This window comes from Cynocephalus volans, chromosome 16 (assembly GCF_027409185.1).
Source record: "Cynocephalus volans isolate mCynVol1 chromosome 16, mCynVol1.pri, whole genome shotgun sequence".
Classification (NCBI taxonomy): Eukaryota; Metazoa; Chordata; class Mammalia; order Dermoptera; family Cynocephalidae; genus Cynocephalus; species Cynocephalus volans.
In genome coordinates, this window is record NC_084475.1 from 2,874,773 (window position 1) to 2,897,401 (window position 22,629).

The window sequence follows — 22,629 nt, forward strand, 5'->3', positions numbered from 1 at the left end:
AATAATTCTTACCTATACACATGCAAATAAACTCTGCCCAGTGAAGTTCAATTGACTTGCCTCCCCTACTGTGGGAAAAAGCCAGTTTTGCCTACATTTTCAAATTCATTTTAATATTCCTGATCTATAAGTGTGGATTCACCTTTGGACGTCTTACTGGTTCTCTCATTAATAATGATTTAACTAAAATCTTTAGCTTTCATTTTTCATTTTACATCTGAATGAAAGTCATGACTTTTCCTTTTTAGAAACTTTTTTTTCCTGTCAAAGAATAAAATTAGAACAAATTTAGTTGAAGATCTCAATTGGCCTTATTGTGATTCTACAATCAGGCAACACATCAGTCCATAAACCAGAATAAGTGTTCCACCACTCTGGCTTTCTTAATTGGCCAAACACACGTTTTTCCCAGATACCTGCAGACATATAACCCTTTTAAGGTCTGTAGGTTCTGTGGTGTCCCCTCTTTCAGTCCTGACTGGTAATTTGTGCTTTTCTCAAACCTTTTTTCTTTTCTAATATAATCTTTAAATGCTATTACTCTCCCTCTAAGCACTGCATTTCCTGTAATTTTTGATATGTTGTATTTTTTTTATTTCATTCAATTGAAAATATTTTCTAATTTTCCTTATGACTTTACCTTTGGACCTATGGGCTGTTTAGAAACGTGTCATTTAATTTCCAGATATGTAGGAACTTTTCAGATCTTTCTTACTGATTTCTAGTTTAATTTCATTATGATCAGAAAACATGCTTTGTATAATTTCAATTCCTTTAAATTTGTTAAGGTTGTTTTATGGACTAGAATATGGTCTATCTTGGTAACTGTTCCATGTACACTGGAAAAAAAAATATGCATTCTGCTGTTGTTGGGTAGGGTTTTCTACAGATGCATATGTCTTTTTAAACAGAAACATTTTCACTAAAGATGTCCTGACACAGAATCCACAGTTTTCTTTTTATCTAATTTGGTTGTAGAAAATACTGTCTTGCATATAACAGGTTTACTAGGGCTGAAGTTCTAAAGGCAACTAGATTAACAAAGAACTTGAAGGGGATATGATTTGTTTTTTTTTTTTTTGGATGCTTCAGAACCATGCTCAAGGCCAGGATGTATTGGCTTTATTGCAATTCTACAACTGGGCAACACATTAGTCCAGAAAATAGAATTAGTGTACTTGAAGTACTTGCAGAGCTACTAAAACCAAGAAGAATCCATAGAGAGAGGAAAGTAAGGGCTGATGCTTGAGAACTTCTTAGGGTCAGGGAATGACTATTAGATTAAAACAGCAACTTGCTATCAGTGTCATTTATGAACCATTTGGAAACACAGTCCCTGTCTCGGACTGCTCTTCTTGAGTCATTTCACTTTGAGTGTATACCTCCTGGCTACTTGAGGACAAACAGTATGTGTGATACCCCTGTGGTCCATCATAATACCTTAGCTGAGACACTCAACATTTATTTAATGACTTTTTGAGTTCTGATAATCATGACTTGATATAAGACAAACATTACTGCAACAGTATTTCCATATAAAATATTTTTCATTAGTTTCCAGCTATGTAAGATTACAAAGACATGTAAAAAAGCCAGTAGAATTAACATGGTACTGGAATTTTGGCAGCTGGCAGTTAAGGGGATCTGAACCTGTGACCTTGGTGTTATAAGGCTGCACTCTAACCAAGCTAACCGGCCAGCTCTGGTAAAGGAATTTTGGACAAAAATTTCAGCATTACAATTATCATCCATTCACCACTAGACTAGAAGGGCTGAAGGAAAAAAAAAAAAAAAAGACAAGCATTATATTATGAAGTTATTCTCAAAAGGACAGTGTCTGAGAAATAGAGTAAGGTGAACTGTGGAGATTTTGGCCATTTGAAACTTCTGAGATAGGACAGGTTAATTAATTTATGAATAAGAGAAACCTAGGAATAAAAGGTTGTTTCTCTCTAGTTGCTTTCATTTTTTTTTTCCTAACTAAGTCAGAAAACACAGAATTGTACAGGGAGGTACTGTGCAATGAAAATATAATATGAGCTGTGAAAATATGTAATTTTAAATTGTCTAAAGAGCCATATTAAAAAAGAAAAAAGCAGGGCAAGACAGTTAGCTCAGTTGGTTAGAGAGTGGTGCTGATAACACCAAGGTCCAGGGTTTAATCACTATATCAGCCAGCTGCAAAAAAAAAAAAAAAAAAAAAAAAAAAAGGAGGTAGCAGGTAAAATTAATTTTAACAGTGCACTTTATTATTTCAACATGTAATAAATAGTAAAAATTACTAAATGATAGTTTACAGTCTTTGTTTCATATAAAGTCTTCAACATCCAATGTGTATTTTTCACTTAGAGCATATCTCGGTTCAAACCAGCTACACTTCAAGTACTCAACAGCCACATGTGCTAGTGACTACTGTATTAAAGACAACACAGACCCAATTCTTGGGTTCTAGCTTTTGGGCCCTAGACACTTAGCACAACCAAAATGGACAAAATCCTCCTCTTCTTGCTGACATTTCCAACACATGTAGTCTTAATGATAAGAGGGATCTAACTCAGCATATGGCAATTTTATGCTCTGTTTTACTAAGTGCTTGAGAAGGTTAGCTCTCTTGCTCAGCCCATTCTTGTCATGTGATCCCCTGAGTTGCTGTAGAGAGTCATCCACCAGGAATAAAGACCAGATGTAAGCATGGTCTGGAGCATGGACTTCCCAGCCTCTGAAACTGTAAGAAATAAATTTTGTTTATTTATAAATTACCCAGTTGCAGGTATTCTGTTAATAAGCAACAGAAACAGACTAATACAGAAAATTGGAACCAAGAAGTGGGGGGTGTTGCTTATAACAAATACCTGCAAATGTGGAAGCAGCTTTGGAACTGAGGAATGAGCACAGGCTGGAAGAATTTGAAGGAGCAGGTTAGAGAAAGCCTAGATCTGGTGAGGGCTTAGAGGACAAGAAGACCCAGGAAAATTTGGCACCTCTTAGAGACTAGTTAAGTGGCAGTGACCAGAACACTGATAAGAGATATGGACAGTAAAGGCTATTCTGAGGAGATCTCAAATGGAAATGAGGAAGAGCATATTGGGAACTGGAGTAAGAGTCATCCTTGTTATAGAGTTGCAAAGAACTTGGCTACATTCTGTTCATGCCCCAGAGTTTTATGAAATGTGGAACTTAAGTGATGAACTAGGGTATTTGGCATAAGAAATTTCTAAGCAGCAAAGCATTCAGGCAGCTGTGTGGCTACTTGTAACAGCCTACACTCAGTCATGGCAGCAAAGGCATGAATGACATAAAGCCAGAATTTATAATTAAAAGGGAAGCAGAGGGTAAAATATTGGAAAACTCTCAGCCTTGCAAAGAGTGAAAAGGTGTCTTTGGTTTGGAAGAGGAAACAAAGGGTCTAGCTCAGCAACCATCTGCTAAGGAGAACAGGACAGAATGGAGGGATAAAGAGAATGGAAAAAAGACCCTGAAGGCATTTCTGAGGTCTTTCAGGTTCCCCTCTCATCACAGGCCCAAAGGCCCAGGAAGACAGACTGGTTTTGGGGAACAGGCCTGAGGCACCCTCCATGGGCTTGCTGCCCAGTGCCACCTCCAGACATTATTCCCCACATCAGCACCCTGTCTATGCAGCTGTGGCTAAATTGGTCCCAGGTGCTGCTGGACCCACTGCTTCAGAAGATACAAGCCAGAAGCTGTGGTGGCAGGCACATGGTATTAAGTCTGCAGGCTCACAGAATGCAAGAGCTGTGGACTCCCAGTTTCAAAGGCTGTATGGAAAAGCCTGGAGGCCCAGGAAGAGATTTGTCACTGAGGTGGAGTCACCACAGAAAGCCTTCACTAGAGCAATGCCTAGCAAAAATGTAGGGCCAGAGTTGCAGCAGAGAACCCCCACCAGGGCCATGCTTAGTAAAGATGTGGGAGGAGGACCACCATGAAGACCCCAGAATTGTAGAGCTACCAGAGTGGAACGCCAGCCTGAGAGAGCTGAAGCATGGGTTGAGCCCAGGAAAGCTATAGAAGCGGGGATGCCTGAGGACTTGAGGCCCAACCCCCATACCAATGTGAAGAGAATGCCAGACAAGGAGTCATGGAAGAGTACTCTCCAGCTTTAAGATTTAATGCCTGCACTGCTGGATTGCAGACTTGCTTAGGACCTTTTATCCCTTTCTTTTGGTCCACTTCTCCCTTTTTGAACAGTAGTATGTACCCTCAGCTTGTCCCACCATTATCTTGGCTGTAGATAACTGGTTTGATTTCACAGAGAGACTTTGGATTTTGGGGCTGAAATAAGTTAAGACTTCAGGGATGGAATGGAATGTACCTACGAAAAGGACATACACTTTGGGGGCCAGAGGTGAAATGCTATGGGCTAAATATGTCCCCCAAAAGTTCATGTGCTGGAAATCTGACCCCCATTGTAACAGTGTTAAGAGGGTAGGAAATCCAATTACGGTTTTGAAAGGTGGGACCTTTAAGAGGTGATTAGATCCTTTAGACTGCGCCCTCGTGAATGGATTGATCCATTTATGGAGTAATGGGCATGGTTCTGATGGCTTTATAAGGAGAGCCAGTGAGAAGGTGAGCTCTCTTGCTCAGCCCGCGCTTGCCATGTGATACCCTAAGTTGCTATAGAGAGTCACTCCACCAGAAAAAAAGCCGTCACCAGACATGTTCCCTAGACCATGGACTTCCCAGCCTCTGAAACTATAAGAAATAAATTTTGTTCCTTATAAATTACCCAGTTTCACATATTCTATTATAAACAACAGAAATAGACTAATACAGTGCTTTACATAATTAAATGAGAGAAGATAATCTAAGTAATCTTCAGATGAAATATTCTATTGTAGAAATTTGAAAACTGTTTACAAAGCTAACCCGCAACATAAAAAACTCAGGAATAAGAATAAAAGTAACAAAAAAATAAATAAAAATACAAAAGAAGGAAAAAAGAATAAAAGTAATCTAGGGAAAAGACTAAAGTTTTTCTAAGCTCTTATAGTTCTATAAGAACATTAAAAGATAATTTATGAACAAACATACGAATTTTTTAGCTTACTCCTTTGATTTTAGATTTAGAAAATAAAACAAGACACACAGGCACGTGTGTTGGGACACAAGCACTGCAACAGCTCATCTGTTCCCAGGACAGATGTACTTTGGGTGACGAGCAATTACTCTGCACCAGTCTAACAAACTGCTGCTCATTTATTGTTTCTAGAAAATTTCCTATATCTGGATAACAAGAGCAACCATTTCCACAGTGTTTCAGGGGTTCATTTTTTAGCCACAGAGCCAAGTGCTCGACCCAGCAGCCTGAGCTACTACTTGAGCTGAAGAGCCAGCCCCAGTAGTGTTCTTGCTGGACTGCAGCCTGTGTCTCCATGCATGGCCACAATTCTGAGATGAGGATGCAGTTATCCTCTTTGCTGACAGCTCTGACAGATACAGGTCACCCTCTACCACTTGCCAAATCCAGGAATACTAGGACAACCTGACTCAGAGGAATGTGAAGGACAGGAGATAGTTTCAGATCCTATCTGCATAATTAAAAAACATAAGACCCTATGTACAGCACTGTAGGAGGCAGAGGTGGGAAGCAAGACACAGGCCTAGGAAGGAAGCTAGATGTCTTCCCTTGGGAAAGCCCAGAGGGGCTCCAAATTCCCCTCATCCAGTTTGGGCCTGGCTGGACCCTCCTTCTCCCTACCCCTATCCTTTCACAATCACCAGCTCTGTGGTTTCTACCTCCCTTTTATCTTCAGATTTCCTCCTTCCTGAACTACCATTTTCCCTTCTTTGAGTTGAAGATCTATCAGAGGCTAAAGTCCACAGCTGCCAAAACCTAAATAAATATAACCCACGAATCAGGATTTGAATTGCGTGTCTACTGTGAACAATCATTTGTTATCTTAAGTGAGACTCGCCCTTGATCACATTTAATTACATGAAAGACTGCTGGTCAAAACACATGCACTGAAACCAACCCAACTACCCCAGCAGAATTGCTAAGAGCCTGACAGGCTTGGGTTCCAATCCTGCCTTTACCACATACCAACTACCAAGTTGGGTGATGCCTACCCCACAGATCTTTGGTTTCCTCCCCTGCAAAGGAGTCCAGCATGCTTTACTGCCCAGCTTCATGCCTCCCAGGCCCCAACTCACACTCTGTGCACATGCCATGGTGATTTTTCTCCATACTGACAAAACTTTACTGAGATACAATTGCACATATTGTAAAATGAATATTAAGCATATGGTTTTAAAAATGCTAATGTTAATATTCATAACAGTAGCTGACATTTAAGCTCTTATTAAGAACTTCTGCTTTACTTTTGCCAGTTCCCTGCAATTTTACAGGTGAGAAACATGGTGAGAGACAGTAAGTGATTTGCCTCCCAAGGTGAAGACAGTGGCAAATCTGGGACTTAAACCTAGTCTCTGAGGTGCAGGCATCTGTCTCAGCTCCTTGGCATGATCCCACCTACAGTCTGGCTAGAGCCTAGTCACAGCTCAGGTCATGGCAAAGATGACACCTCTCCCAGGAAGCCTGCCTGATCACCCAGGCTCAGTTCTCTACTGCTCTTCTCTTATCACTATATCTGTTAACTGCCTGGTTTACTTAACTGAGCTACAAACTCAGAGCAGGGATCATATCTGCCAATCACAGTTGTAACAACTGTTCGTTGATTGAATACAAGAATGAAGCCTAATTCAGAGAGTGGCCATGAAGATAAAATGAAATCTATGGAAAGCACAAGTAAGCAGGACAGGTTGGTGTGCCCCTTGCAGCCTGTAAGTGTAGCGCTTGCTGCGTAAGTAGAGACAAGCAAAGGAACAAGCTGAGCCCCTACTAAGTGCAAGGAGCTGTAGAGGTTACTTAGAAGTAGAAGACCTGGTGGCTGTTTTCAGAGAGAAAAACAAAGTTAAGACTGCACAAAATGGCACAGAACAAGAACAAGAAAATAAGTAACTCCAGAAAGAATATTAAAATAAAATGTTAAAACTTTTCAGGACAGAAATTGAATTAGCTACTTCTTATCTAGAGCAGAGAGCAGTATTGTGACTACACCCAGGTTTCCCGCCTCCTATCTAAGGCTCTTTCCAGAACATTACAGGCTTTGATAGGAAACTTGGAGAGAATCATAGGGATTGCTACTTGACCTGCATCAGCTGGGTATCCAGGCTGCAGACAGGTCTTAGGGAGGCTCAGGCTAAGAGGGTGGCCAGGCATGACTTTCCTCCAGTCCTCCCTGATTCTGCCCCTTAATGTACCCCTACTTGAGATAGGAGGTGCTCAGTTTCCTTGGGGTCAGGTTTCAGGCCATTCCCCTGGGTCTGAAACCACTCCCCTAAGACTCAAGCACCTCCCCTGAGTCCTGAGCTACTACTGCTTGTAGCACCTATTTGTGGTACCAGCTGGTGGAGATTTGAGACCACATGAGGCAGACTTGTGTAATTTCAGTGGCTGAGCATGCTCAGTAAAAAGGAGTTTATCCCTTGAATGACCTCCCACTGGAGGCACTAGAGAGCACCTAGAATATTCTAAGAACATTCAGTGCATGTGGTGGAATTTGACCAACAAGCATACTCTAAAGGAGACCAAGTGAGCATGTACAAACCTGTTACATAAACTGTTACATTACTGGGAACTACCCCCTTAGCTGAATATTCATTAGAAAGCATGAATATGTATAGATAGCCAAACTATAAAAATAGAATCCAGGAAGAAGGGGGGGCTGTTGCTCATTCTCCATGGAACCAGCCCATACTTCACCTGTGAGGTGCGTATACTTTTCTTTTTGTGTTAAATTCGCCTTTAGCAGGCTGCTGTTCAATCTGGAGCCAGCCTGCATTTTGTTTGTAAAGTGTGCATTTCTTACTTTTGTATTAAACTTGCTACAGCCGCCACTCAGTCTCTGGAGCTAGGCTACACTTTCCCTTTGAAGTCTGTTATTTCTCATTCTTTTCATTAAACCTGTTTCACTTTCTACTGTGACTCTGCTCTTGAATTCTTTTCCATGGCAGAGTCAAGAACCTGGTCAAGGACAGGGTGGGTTGAGGTCAGCCATCAGACCTCCCCAGACCTCTCCTCCAGTATCATACTGACCTGAAACCAGGCTGCCCTTGCAGAAAGCAATTTCCGGGTGTAAACCTAATCCCCCTTTCATACCATTAATCAGCAAATTTTTCCCCAGGATTTGACTAACTCCCTGGATTAAGCTGCACATGGAATTTCCAGACTTCAGCGGTCAAATGTCAAATCTTGAAAGCAGCACAACAACTCCAAGGCCTGCATCCTTTTCCCCATATAGTGCCCAAATGTGCACTGCTATACTGTTCTAAAACTCTTAACCCTGAATTTCTTACCATGTAAGGCATTTCTCCAACTTTGTTTTGTTATGAGACATGGGAGTGGGTATAAGGAGATATAGCATATACTCAGCAACTCATTCCATTTCAACAGCTCAACTAAAACTCAGAGATGCTCTCAGCCCACACTAAAGTGACTCAGACCAGTCTTGTTTCTTTCTGAAGCTGGAACTGTTAAAATGGAGACAGTGTACGCCACTGGGGACAATGACCCAGTCAGCTGGGCTGCAGCTGTCTGACCCACAGATGGGTCCTGTGATTGCATTTGTTAAAGGTCAGGGGTTTTTCTTCAATTCTTTGCTGGGTTTAGAAACCACGTATGCCTGAAAGTACAAACCACAATCTATAAAGGGGCCCATTTAATACTTGAAAAGATTAAAAGCTACAATTAACCTTTTGCAAAATAATAAAGTCTAGAAGAACTACCATTGTGCTTTTAGTTACAGTGCCAATCAGAAGTTCAAGGCCAACGCTCTTTTGCTCAGCTTGATGCCAAGCTGACCAGAGAAAAGTGCCAGCCCTGGAGCCTGAGGAAGCAAGGGGAATTTCTCTACCTTTAGCGCAAGAGATGCCTGGACTGACATCAGTAGCACCGCAGCATGTTTTCACCCTGCTGTCATGTGGTTGTGTTGGTATTTGAGTCTGCCTGTCATTCAGATCCCATGTCTCACTCCTTCATCTAATCTGTCTGGGAAGGAGCAAACCCTGTTTATAAGAACAGAGCCAGGATCTGAGGCCACTGCTTCTGAAAATCATCTCTGAAGCACACAAAAGGTGATTACTCTTCTTTTGTCTCCAAAACTAAAACATAAGCAGGATTTCGTCTTTACCAGGCTTAAACCCTTTTTGATGTATTAATGTTTTAGAACCAAATCATCAGTTAAAACACAGCATTACACAGGGGTGGCTCACTCGGGAGAGTGTGGTGCTGATAACACCAAGGCCTTGGGTTCGGATCCCATATAGGGATGGCCGGTTGCTCACTGGGTGAGTATGGTGCTGACATCACCAAGTCAAGGGTTAAGATCCCATTACCAGTCATGTTTTAAAAAATAAAAAATAAAAAAATAAAATAAAAATAAAACACAGCATCACAGATCATGGAGTTTAAGAATATGGCAAGAACAGTCCAATAAACTACAGAACTTCAGACACAAATCTGACTTTACCCATGAAAGATGAGCAGACCTACAGACATACAGAATTCACACTATGAATGATAGTCTCAAGCAGATAGACATTAAAATAAATACTGTTCAAAGACACTATAAAGAACATTTAAAAGAAAAAAAAGTCGATTAGGGGATGGAAGCGCCAGCATCAATACTGTCCACATCCTCTAACTGCCCGCTTCAAGGTCACTACATAGCAGTGTCACTAGAAGCACTTGAGTCAGGGCTAAAGCCACAGACTCTGTCTGGGAAAATGGTCTTTATCCCAGCTTTCCTATCCTTCATGGCAGCATCTTCCTAGCTCAGGTGACCACAGAACATTTTTTAAAGTATAATGCATTGGCAGACAGTAATAGAGTAGGAGATAGAGTACTCAAGTTAGAAAAATAAAATGGGGGCTGGCCTGTGGCTCACTTGGGAGAGCGTGGTGCTGACAACATCAAGTCAAGGGTTAAGATCCCCTTACTGGTTGTATTAGTCCATTTGTGTTGCTTATAACAAAATACATGGAACTGGGTATTTTATAAAGAAAAACGACATTTACTGCTTACAGTTTCTGAGGCTGAGAAGTCCAAAGTCCATCTGGTGGTGGTGACAGTGACCCAGGGGGTCTCACATTGCAAGATGGTAGAAGCAGAGAGAGCAGAGAGAGCGAGAGGGACAGACTCCTCTTCTTTTAAAGCCCTCAAAACCACGCCCCTGACCACCATTTTTAATCCATTCACTACTGCAGGGTCCTGCAATCCAATCACCTCTTCAAAGCTCCACCTTCAATTACCATAATAGGATTTCCCACCCTCTTAGCAGTCACAGTGGCGGATAAGTTTCTAATACATAAAACTTGGGAGACACAGTTAAGCTTCAATGAGTTTTTGGGGGACATAATTCAATCCACGACACCAGCCATCTTTAAAAAAAAAAAAAGAAAGAAAGAAAGAAAAAGAAAACGATTTCAGATGAACCACCAAAGTAACTATACATAAAAAAGTCTGTTTAATGTTAATACATGATAAACAGTAAATCATACTAACAAGTGTTGAAATTTTAAGATAAATAGATCAGTAAGTAAATTAGTAGCCTCTAAACTTTTTAGATCACACATCCTATCAGTTAAACAATTTTGAGTATATACCAACAATATATATTTTTACTTATAAATTATATACATGTTCTAATATAATACAGCTTTTATAAAAAGTAAACAATAGAAATAAAGAGCAAAAGATGAAATAATTAGCCTTTTTGCTAACTTTTAGTTTTTCCATTATGATAACTTTGTACTATCTTTGACTGACAACTTATAGCACAATATATATACTTAGAGTGAGGCTCATTGCTAATGACAATGGATGTAAGTCCATATTTCAAATAGTCTTACTAAAAATTTCCAAGGTTTTGCGCCAGCCCGTGGCTCACTCAGGAGAGTACGGTGCTGATAACACCAAGGCCACGGGTTCGGATCCCATAGGGGGATGGCCAGTTAGCTCACTGGGTGAGCGTGGTGCTGACAACACCAAGTCAAGGGTTAAGATCCCCTTACCGGTCATCTTTTAAAAAATAAATAAAAATAAAAATTTCCAAGGTTTTGACCAAAGGTCAATATATGATCATCTATATGTTAAATATCAGCAAGGCTTATTTACTTTCTCAGCTAGAAAGAGCAAAAACAGATACAGATAGAAACTTTAATATTTTCTTTTTGGTAGTGTCTTCAGCAACCCATTTTGGACACCACTGAAGGAAGCAACAGAATAAAACAGTGGGCTAACAACAGCGGCATGGGTACCAGCACAAAAACATGCTCATGCACTGGGACCATCCTACCTGCAACTTCGTCTTTGGGATACAGCAAACTTAAAGGCTAATTGTACAAGAACAGTCTTCAATGTATTTAGCACTTTCCTTATATATGAAATATAAATTTGGGGATGAAAAGATATCTAGCACTGATTTTTTTCATAGTTAATATCCTACTCTTCCAAAAAACACGATTTGGGAAATCTTAGACCCATGATGCCCATGGTCTCTTTCCTCACTCCACAGATGCCACCTGGAACAAAACCAAAGAGGATGGTCCTGGAACACCTAGCCAGAATTCAGGATTCATTTTCAAGATGTTATAAACTGTACGTACATATATGGGTAGACCAGAATTACAGTTCAGCTATGCCATAAGCTAATAAGTTGAGTGGAAAACTGGCAAAATGTTGATAATTGTTGAAACTGGGTGTTGGGTACATGGGGGGTTCATTACACTACTTTTGTGTATACTTAAAATTTTCTACAATAAAAAGTAAAAAACAAAAGTTTTAAAAAAGTCATTTTGGGATCACCTGAGCTCCTTAACCACATTGGTCCTATGGAATTCAGGAAGCATGTTCCACATAGTTGCTTCTGCAATCAACTTCAAAATATAGGGTACCTGCTTGTGAATGCCGCCTGCACTGAAACTCCTCACCTAATAAGCTTCAGGAAATAGCCATGTTTATAAAAGTCATACATAAAAACTCAGGTAACCTATTATAGAGACAGGATATTTTCAATTAAATATAACGTAGAAAGAAATGCTTTTATATTTCTCATACTTATTGTACTTAGGGTTATAAGAGACCAACAAGATGTAATCCAAGTCTCTTTTGGCTGTATGTAACGAGGCTGTTTTCTCCTAAAGGTTATATCACTCTAATCTCTTAAAATAAAAGATAGAATTTCATAAAATTGAGATTAAATTTACAAGTTGGAATTGCTTTCTCAAACTTGATAAGGTCTTCCCTACAAAATTATTCTTTTATGGATCAAAACCAAATCCTGTATTCAGAGACTCTAATTATTAAAAAACCTATCCCTCTTATTAAATATCTAAATGTGATATAACCTAAAAAAAAAAGATTCTCCAAAATCCATTTCTATTAGTCTCTGCAATGGTATAAATATAATTTTTAGTCAATCTTCTAGGCCATATCTTTTAAAAAGAGACAGATTATAACCTGGAAGCTGACATCCTGCTGCCCATATTCTGTTGGTGGTTTATGACGAAGAATTTGTTCATGAATATAATTCAAAACTGCATGAGTCATACACTCAAACATAAATCTAAGAACCTTATGACAACTTTAGGAAGCTTTTCACTACAAACATATGGGAAAGTTAGTGTGCAAGAATGGCACTAAATTATACTCCCCTGGTCAAGTGACAAGTACATTCCTGGGGAATAAAGGCAATCTCATTTGGTTAAGAACGTTTAGGAAACATCCCAAGTGCAACCTGCTGACTCTAAATGCCTTGTTCTCCCTCATGCCCCAACCCACTCTTTCCCAGGGTCCCCAGCTCAGGGCATCTAGCTAGTCACCTAAAATAAGAACTCTGGAAAGTTACCACTCAGGGGTGTTGCTACAGTAATGCCCTTGAACTCTATGGCACATGCAAGGCTTTCTGCCTTGAGCTAACTTACCTAGCCCCCAACGCTGTAAGTCCTGGTGGCTTCTCCTGACATTTGGTCTTCACCTTTGCTTCTATGCGTTCACATGTCACTCTGTGCTGACCCCTGGGGCAACCTTTCTCCTATTTGCTGCTTCTCATTAGCTATGAACCTCTACACATTAAGAACAAGCTGGCTTTGGAGGAGATCCTAAGAGTTCTGTGGGCTTTGTGACAGATCTTTGGCCACCCACAGAGGACTTCTGTGCTTATATTCCAGATGTTACAGCTGATCAGCTGGATCCAGGGTGGGAAATGGTCGAGCACCATGAGGCCTAAACAGCCACACACACCAGTCACACCAGTCACTGAGAAGAGCTACTATTTGGCTACAAAGTCTTTTTGACTTATCCCATGTACTCACTATTACTGCAGCATTTTTAAATGCAAATGTCTGCAATGTGGATAGAATAAGAAAATTGCCCTGATAGAGTACAGAGAAGTTTTACTTTTCTTCTCCTTTTCCTTATCCTGTGAAGTCAGTTAGAAGAAAAACTATGCTGCTCCTTAAATTGTTTATGGAGCCAATAAAGGAGCCAGACTCTTAATCTGGTGTCAAGGCTACAAGCATTTCCTGGACCCATCAGTGAGAACTTACTTGGCTCAAAGGTTTAAAAACCATGGTCTCCTAAAATAATCCTTGAGCACCCAGCTTCCTGCCTGACTGGCTCATGGGTCACGGATTGAGTCTACTTAAGGCATGAAGTATGCAGGATCTCTACCCAGGGGCTGGGCCTCTGTATTAGAGGTCTTTATCACAAGCAGGTTTATAGCCTCCTGTGTCACTGAGTTTTTTTCAAAGGGTTCCCATACCTGACCTCAAGAACTGTATCATCATAGCCTCTATAAAAACTAAGCAGGATCACATGCACAGAAAATAACTCAAACTAGCTCACTAATCCTCCAAATCAAACTGTTTTCAAAAAATGGCTTTCAACCTACTCTAGAAACAGGTTAACAGACTTGTTTTATAAAGAAACTAAGGCCTACTACCTGCATCCCTTTAAAGCAATAAACCTGGAGGCAAAGTGGCCACGCCCATGTCTTCAACCATTCTTCCACTCCTCATGAATTCAGGAGGACTGCATGGTAGGAGCACAGATAAGAGGACAGCAAACTCAGTGCCAGGCGATTTCTAAGCAATGAACACCAAGTTTCGAATTCTTCAAAGATAGACCATCTTGGGTTGTCCACTCAGTAAGAAAAGAAAAAACCCTCCAAAAGCTGTATTTTTTAGTAATTATTTTCATCTCCTTAAAAGATCAGTGATGAATAATATGGACATGGCCTATGCATTCATGACACTTATGGTGCATTGGGGAAGACAGACAATAAACATGTAACTACAGCTCTAAATAGTATTATAAAGGTGAGTCAGAGAAGGCCAGCTGTGCATCCAAAATTTGGGTACATGTTTCCATAGTGTAGGGCTGTTGCTGGGAAGAAGCTGCCCAGCAAGCACTAGATTTTCCAGGGCCCCTTACATCTTGGAGGACCTGTGTGACTAGCTCACCCAGTAGAATGGGAATGGAAGTGATGTGTTTCACATTTGGGTCTTAGTGTTTTAGTAGGTATGTCTTCACTGCACTTTCTCTTCATGCCAAAGAACTGGATGCAAAGAACTCTAATACCCTAGGGCAGGGGTTGGCAAACTGGGCCACAGACCTGTTTCTGTCAGGTTTTACTGGAACACAGCTACCCCATTCATTTACATATTATCTATGGCTGCTTTCCTATGCAGAGTTGAGTGGTTGCAACAGAGATTGTATGGCCCACAAGCTTAAAATATTTACTATCTAGCCCTTTAAGAAAAAGTTTGCTGAGCCCTGGGTGGAACCACAGTTTGGCAAGAGCTGGGTCCCTGAATCAACATGTGCAGGAGGCCATCCGCCCACCTGGAACACCCATAATGGACTGTTTAGTGGGCAAGAAACAAACTTCTAATTTGTCACAGCAGCTAGTGTTATCCTAACTCACACAGAAAGTAAAGCACTATGTCCAATGAAAAAATATAACAGAAGACAGATGGTCAATATTAGACTCCATTATACTTTCCTTTCATATCATAACATTTGGGTCCTAGATATAATTTAATGTTACTAAACACTTTAAATGGTTCCCAAGAGTATGATCCCTCATTCAGAGAAATTAATTAAGTCCAAAGAACCTTCGCATTTGAAATATTAGCTCACAACATACAATATACCCTTCTAATCTGTAGTGGTGCCCCTTTTCTAAATAGAGAAGATATTTAACTAGGTTTCTTTTTTTAAAAACAGACTTCAGGCTAAAATGTACTTTTCCTCATTAGTAATCAAACTAATCAAAGCAAGTTAAGGCTAAAAATGAAAAAGAATTACCAAAATGATCAGAGTTTTCAAACACCAATCAGAAAGAATACTCATATGGTAACCTAAGACAATTTGCTTGAATAACTGGTATCAGTCTATGAAAGCATTAAAGAACTTGTTCTCTACAAGAAAAATTCAAATACATTTATCCCAGGCACTGAGGCCAGAACACCTTCCTGTAAAAAAAAAAAAAAAAAAAAAAAAGGTAACTTAATCTCTCTGGGGCTCCATTTCCTCATGAGCACATACCCTAACTGAACAGGGTTGGAATGAGAAGAGATAATGTGCCCAGCACTTAGCCCACTGCAAATACTCAACACTACAGTATTGCCTTTATTGTTTCAATGGTCAGATCAAAGCAATCAGACTGTGCCATAATATTAAATTGACATTCGCTGTGTAGTTAGTAAACTCTTGACACGTAGCAGTGATTGGATCAACACTAAAGATTGACTGGATTAAAATTAAAATTTTCCCAAGACAAGTAAGTGCTCAAGCCAGTTTTTTGGGTTTTCTTGGCAGCTGACCCATATAGGGATCTGAACCCATGACCTTGATGTTATAAGGCTACACTCTAACCAACTGAGCTAACCAGCCAGCCCTCAAACCAGTTTAAACTGAATGCCATAGCCAGTCATCGTTAAGCACTGGAATTAATAGAAGTACAATTTTTCTTTACTACAGTTAGCACTAACTTACGTAGAGGGCATGAAATTCAGGTAGTCACAGCAGCACCCTATCAAAGCAGCTTAGCAACCATGCATACTGAGTCATTTCTGCTCCGCTTCACATATTAATGCTAAGCTTAAGGGTGTCACATCCTCAAGACTCAACCCCACCTTCTCTTAAAAAAGAAACAGTCTCATAACACATTGCCATGTGAAAAAGAAAAAAGGTCAGGCTGTAAAATATATGACCCCATTAAATCAAAACAAAAAGACTGGGTGAGTATGCATATGCATGATGTAGACACTCATACATACAGAAATTAAAAAACAAAAATAAAAAAACTAGGATATATACCAAATCATTAACTGTAATTCCTTCCCACTAATGTAATAATAAAGAATAATTTTTTTCTGTGGGTTTCCTGTATATTTAAAACATTAACCATGTATTTCTTTTGATTAAGGAAAAAAGTTAATGAAATTAAAAAATAAACAGTATTTTGGACTGAAAGATTTCTTCTTCTTCTTATTTTTTTTGCAATAAAGAAAGATCATGCTGTCATTTTTAGAGCATTCTTATTTAAATAGAGGGGAGGAAAACCTATTAATTTAACAGAGAAACCAAACAAACTTTGCACTTAAAAAGCTAAGTTAGGGGCCAGCCCGTGGCTCACTCAGGAGAGTGTGGTGCTGATAACACCAAGGCCACGGGTTCGGATCCCATATAGGAATGGCCGGTTCGCTCACTGGGTGAGCATGGTGCTGACAACACCAAGTCAAGGGTTAAGATCCCCTTACTGGTCATCTTCAAAAAAAAAAAAAAAAGTTAACATCAACAACTAACAGTTCAAAACTGCTCCACGGAAACCAAGTTCTCTTTTTTGTACATCTCCTGTAATGCAAGGGCTTCTCCAGGCAGATTTAGGCATGAACTTTCTTCATGGAGGTGTCATGGGAGAAGCAGGAAGATGGTACACCAGGGCTCCAAATCCTACTTCTAGTACTGAAGTGGCAAGAAACTTTGGACAAATGACCGCCTCTCAGAGCCTGAGTCTCCTCATGTATAAAATTGAAGCATCAAACTCCGACTGTGAAGTTGAAGTTGGTGACTGTGAAGTTGAATTAGATAACTTTTATAAAGCAGTGGTCTCTAAACTTTCCCGATTCCACACTCCATCTGTAAAAACATATACAGATGCTTCTCAACCTCCAATAGGGTCACGTCCTGATAAACCCATCAGAAGCTGAAAATATCATTAAGTCGAAAATGCATTTAGTATCCTAATCTTCCGAATATCATAGTTTAGCCTAGCCTACTTTAAACATGCTCAGAACACTTACATTAGCCTACAGTTGAGCAAAATCTTCTAACACAAAGCCTGTATTATAACAAGGTGTTGAATATGTCATGTAATTTATTGAATACTACACTGAAAGTGAGAAACAGAATGACTGTATGGGTCTTCAAAAAATGGTTTCTACTGAATGCATATCGCTTTTGCACCATTGTAAAGTTGAAAATCAAATCTTAAAGTCTTAAATCAAACCATCGTAAGTCAGGGACTGTCTGTATATAAATGTGTGCATGTGCATATGCCTTACAAATTATATAAGCTACAACTGTATTTTTACAATTACTCCTCCTTTTATATTGTGTATATTATGAAACATACACAATAATCAGAATTTTAAATATGTGAAGATAAATATAAATAGAAGTTCTAATATTTTCTTCCTGCACCCCTATGGATTGTCTCAGGTACCTCCAGGAGGCTTAAAGTGTGCCATCTGACATGTACCTAAAGACGACGTCTCTTCCTCCAGCCCAGGCCCCACTGGGCACAGAGGAAAGAGGAGCACCAGCAGGGGCCAACCTGATATTAATTTGCCTTCTCTTCCTCCTTCCTTTCTCTTGCAATTCCAAGAATATTGAACCCTTTTCCAGGGTCTCAAGAATATTTAACCCTAACAGACTCAGCTGTAACAAATCCTCAGCAAGTATCAAATCCCTGGCAAGTCTAGACACAGACTGAAATAGGAACTGGATATAAATGCTACTCTCCAGGGCCATGCAGATCTTTGAAAAACTGCTTCGTGAATCAGCAAAACTTGAGCCACAATGAGGTTTCTCAGCTCAGTCTCTTGGGTGCCTGGAGAATGAAGAGACCCCAAAATCTTAACAACACTGCCTGTGCAAAAGCCTGTAAAGATGAACTAAAAAAATTAGGTTAGATCTAAAATAAGGCTGTATGTGAGAGAGCACATGTACCAGCCAGCTGCTGGAGAGAGGCTTACCTTAAGTATTTCAGGTTCTTTAATATCCAGAGATTTTGTGTTCCAGTGCTGCAGATTTTTAAGTAACTTGTGATATTTATGAGCACTTGGTGGTGTAAAAAACCAAATCATGAAAACTGCAGTCATGAATCCAAGGCCGATTCCCAGAAAGAGTCCACTCACATAGTGGGGGAGGGGGAGGATGAGGTATGCATAGACACACAGTATAAAGAAGCCCAACGTCTTCACTGGTAATTCCTGGTGCTGCACGGCTGAGTCTGCCTCGTAGTCACTGTCTACAGCTGTACCATCATTGGCAAGAACCTCTGGCTTGAGAGGGAGATCTGGGGGCTTATCAACCTTACTCTCCCCCTCCATCTCCAAGTCAAAGTCCTCAGTGTACAGTTCACAAAACTCTTCATCTTCTTTGCTCACCAAGGCAGACAAAGAACATTTCTCAAGAACTAGAGAACTTGTCTTCGGGCCTAAATCTTTCAGATTGCTCACCTGGGAGCTCTTCAGCTCTCCCTCTCTGGTGGGCTCATCGGTGGACTTCGGCTGGTCACTTCTGGGGATGCTGGAATCGCTTCCGTAGCCATCGCCCTCAGAATCACACTCCTCCTCCTTGATGCTGTAGTTGTTATTGCTTTCCAAGTGTCCGTTCAAGCTGGACATATTGGAGAGTTCTGAAGCACTTGAAGATAAGGCTTTGGGCCTATGGCTGCCACTTTCTTCCCCCATAATTTTACTAAGGAGCTGAAAAGGCTCATATATGACTTCTGAAAGGCGTCGTTTAGTGTCTTCAATTTTAGCCTCCATTTCGGGCACTTTAAAAAAGGAGCGAGTATCAGAGGGAGAAGTCAGTGGGGAAGAAGGTGCAGTTTTGGAATCTCCACTTGTGTTTCGTGGCTGTGTGAACTGCTTGAACAGGTGCAAATTCAGTTTGGAGTCAGGTGGCTTATAGGACACAGTATCCGACTCCTGCCTTGAAGTGTCTGTGGACAGAGACTTGACTAATGTCTTCATCAAGTGCCTGTGCCTTGGGGGGTGTAGGGATTCTTTTGGCTCCACCTCGATCGACAGGGATTTCACAAGGCTCATGAAGGGTTTTGCGCTGGAAAGGGCGGAGGATGAGGCACTGGATGAGAGCACAGGAGGAGACTTGGAAGGAGAGGACAAGGGGGAGGAAGAACTGGTTTTCTGCTCAGAGAGGGATGACACACTGGGAGAGCTAGCTAAGGGCCCCGATGAAGACGACCCTGGGGACAAAGTCAATGGCACTGTACTTAATACTTGCGCTGCCAGAGGAGGGGACTCCAGCAGCTTTACAGTGTTCTCGGACACGGGCAGTCCATCTGCCAGTATGGGTGAGGCAGCAGGGCCAGCGGGGTCATGGCCACCATGGGGCTCAAGATACAGGTCTTCCTTGGCCTCGAGCCCAGTTACAATGCTTTGGTCGTCCAGCCCCTCCTCAAAGTACTCCCTGAACTCCTCCTCCTCTTCCTCCTCCTCCTCCCCAGATGCTGAGTAGTGAATGGCAATGGTGTCTCGGGACACGGACCTCTGCACGTGCACTTTGGGGGCTGATGGTTTTGGCATGTCAATGGTTTTCTCAGCATGGCGACCATTCAGACTTGTCATTGCCACTTCACAAGGGCTCAGGCTCTGTGAAAACAGTGAGAAAACCATAAGTCAGAGAGCGGTTTCTCCACAGGAGGTACTCCTTTGCAGATAGGAGCACAGATGAAGCTCAGTTTAAATGGTGATTATGCTTTTACTTGGCAGATGTCCACTATTTTTCACTTCAGTGGGTTTCATGGTTTAATTTTCACTTGATAACTTCCAGTTAGGAATTCCCTTTTATGAGCTAACTGTATACCAGTGTTATAAATGCCATACAATCTGTTCTGCTTCACAACATCTGAATAATCGTCTCCTCCCTTTCAATTGCCTCATTTCTATCAGCAATTCTCTATTTTAAGGCTTAAAATATCTAAACAATAGGTATTACCAGCATTGCTTCAGAAATCCAACAGGACAAAATGCAGCATCCTGGTGATTTTGAGGATTCGGGAACAAATATTACACCAGTGGTCGTCCAGCTGTAAAAAACTAACCCAAAGTGGGTACTGCTTCTATTGTAATTTTCACAGCAATCCTAACAATTATTTGGCTTGTGTCTCCCCAGAACACTCATACTATCTTGCCTTTGCAAATAAGTAGCAAAGTACCCAAGTGTGGAAATCTGTAAACTAACTGCCATCTGTTGGCTTCTTCATCCCTCAAATGGTAGGTACCATAAGGCCTGAGTATTTAGGTGGCCATGAAGACATGGCCATGTTCTGAGGCTTCAGGATAAAGCAAACATATTTTAAACTGAACTCAAGATTCAAATGAAGGAAAATGAAGTATCAATTGATACTTCCGGAGAATTAAGTATCAATGCTGTAACCCACCACCAACCAAGAACTCTACTAAGGACTATGGTAGGAGACATAAACACTATGCTTTCTGCTCTTCTGGAGCTTAGTAGCTAGTGGCTCTTTTCTGGAGTTGGCTAGGGAGAAGACAGACACCGAAAAGCTGGGCAGCAAAACAAGATGCCAAGCCTACTCGGTAACACCTAGTTTATTACATCTCTCTTTATTCACTTACGGCCCATTTACTGGGCACTAGGCATCGTGACAGGCCTTTCAAGATGGCATTTAACACCACAGCCTGGACAGAGACCCTGGCAAAAGCACTAAAAAACAGGGAGGACTTGAGGAGTTGGGAAGAGAGTGAGACCAGTGTGGAAGGTGGGATACTGCTCAGTCTTTGAAACTGATGGGTAGGCTGTGGCAGAATTGGCATGATCGGGAGGAGGGAAGTTGATGAGGGCACGAAGATAAGCATGGGCATGGTGTGTTCAGTGGGGAGTAGTGGGGTATGGCCAGTACGAGAGAGGCATCATGAGGGAGTGGAAAAAGCACCCACTTGGGGTCCAGGAAATGGGCTTCTGGTACTTGCTTCTTTTCCAGCTGACCCTGAAGGATCTTGAGCAAAACACAACCTCTCTGGGTCTTGGTAACTTCATCTGTAAGATGGTGGATCTAGAGCCCTTTTCAAATCTAAAGCCTTACATGTTTATGCTTACAGATGATTGTACATAACCCAACCTAACACACTTATAAGTAACCTACCACAGACGATCAACATTATGTTACTTACTTATTCCGTCAATTTGAACAGCTCCTACATTTAAGTCTTCTGCCAAATTTTCATGTTCAAAAGGCTGGCAACTGATACTACCAACAAGAGAAAACATAAAACCTGGGAGGAAGGTGGGAGTGAGAAACAGTAAACCCTAGAAAGACAAAATACTCCAACCATGACAAAGATTACAGTTCAAGGGCCCAGCCAAAACATGGACACATCTGAAACTACACATTTGCAGTATCACACACCTGAGAGAAATTACTTTCATAAAAGCTTTCAAACCGAGTTTTGCCCATGCTCATTCATGATCTCAGGCTCTCCTACCCGCAGTGGTTCTGGGAAAAGGGATGACCTCTATTGACCAGACAAAGCAATTTAAATCCAGGAACTGGCAACAGCTGGAAAAACACAGCCTCTGGTCCAGGACAATCCTTCCCTGTTATCTTTAAGCCAACAGGTTTGTAGACTTAGTAAGAAGAAAAATACCAGGAGCAACACGTTTCTCATTTAACTGTCACCTAGTTTTATAATGGTAATTTAAAAAGAAAATTATAGAGGTAATTTAAAAAGAAAGTTTGGTACTTGATAATTCTCAGTCAACTGAAAAATAAACTCATTTAAATTGCCTTAATAACAGGATGATATGTAAGGCTCTGCTATTCTGAGGCTGCTTCATGGGTAACAGTGGTTACAAATGAAGGTGACTGTGGGCACAAGTTCAAGTACGAAGCACACAACTTGAGTGAGGCTGAACCGTGTGAGCAGGTCCTTTGGGAATCCTGGCAAGAATGGAGATGGGCAACTATCCATCTGTAGTTGAGGGTGGGAAGGCCTGGGAATCGTAAGGCAAGGTCAGACCTCGCCCAGAGCCAAAGGGTGAAAATAGCAGTGCATCCAGGAGCCTGTGGTCTGAGCAGCCAGACCCCAGGGAACAAAAACCTGGGATACTGAGGTATTTTTTGTAGGTGCCACCAGGCACCTACTTGCCCAATCCTCCTCCACACCGTTGGGCCCCCTGACTTGCCAGTTAAAGGGATCTCTGCTGATCTCTGGCCAGACTGTCTCAATGTCTATGTTGGCCAACAAGCCCAAGCTGGGCTGCACGGA

The 22,629-nt window shown here is 41.1% G+C and overlaps 1 protein-coding gene across 3 annotated transcripts in view; it reads right to left on the minus strand.

Annotated features, from left to right (window-relative positions):
- TEX2 (testis expressed 2) overlaps window positions 1–22,629 on the minus strand; it is a 109,260-nt gene that overhangs the window by 44,564 nt on the left and 42,067 nt on the right. For all 3 annotated transcript variants that reach the window (XM_063080785.1, XM_063080786.1, XM_063080787.1), the window contains exon 2: window positions 18,346–19,989. In XM_063080785.1, coding sequence (XP_062936855.1) covers window positions 18,346–19,965 — 1,620 coding nt within the window. In that variant the 5' untranslated portion in view covers window positions 19,966–19,989. The remainder of the gene's footprint in view (window positions 1–18,345; window positions 19,990–22,629) is intronic.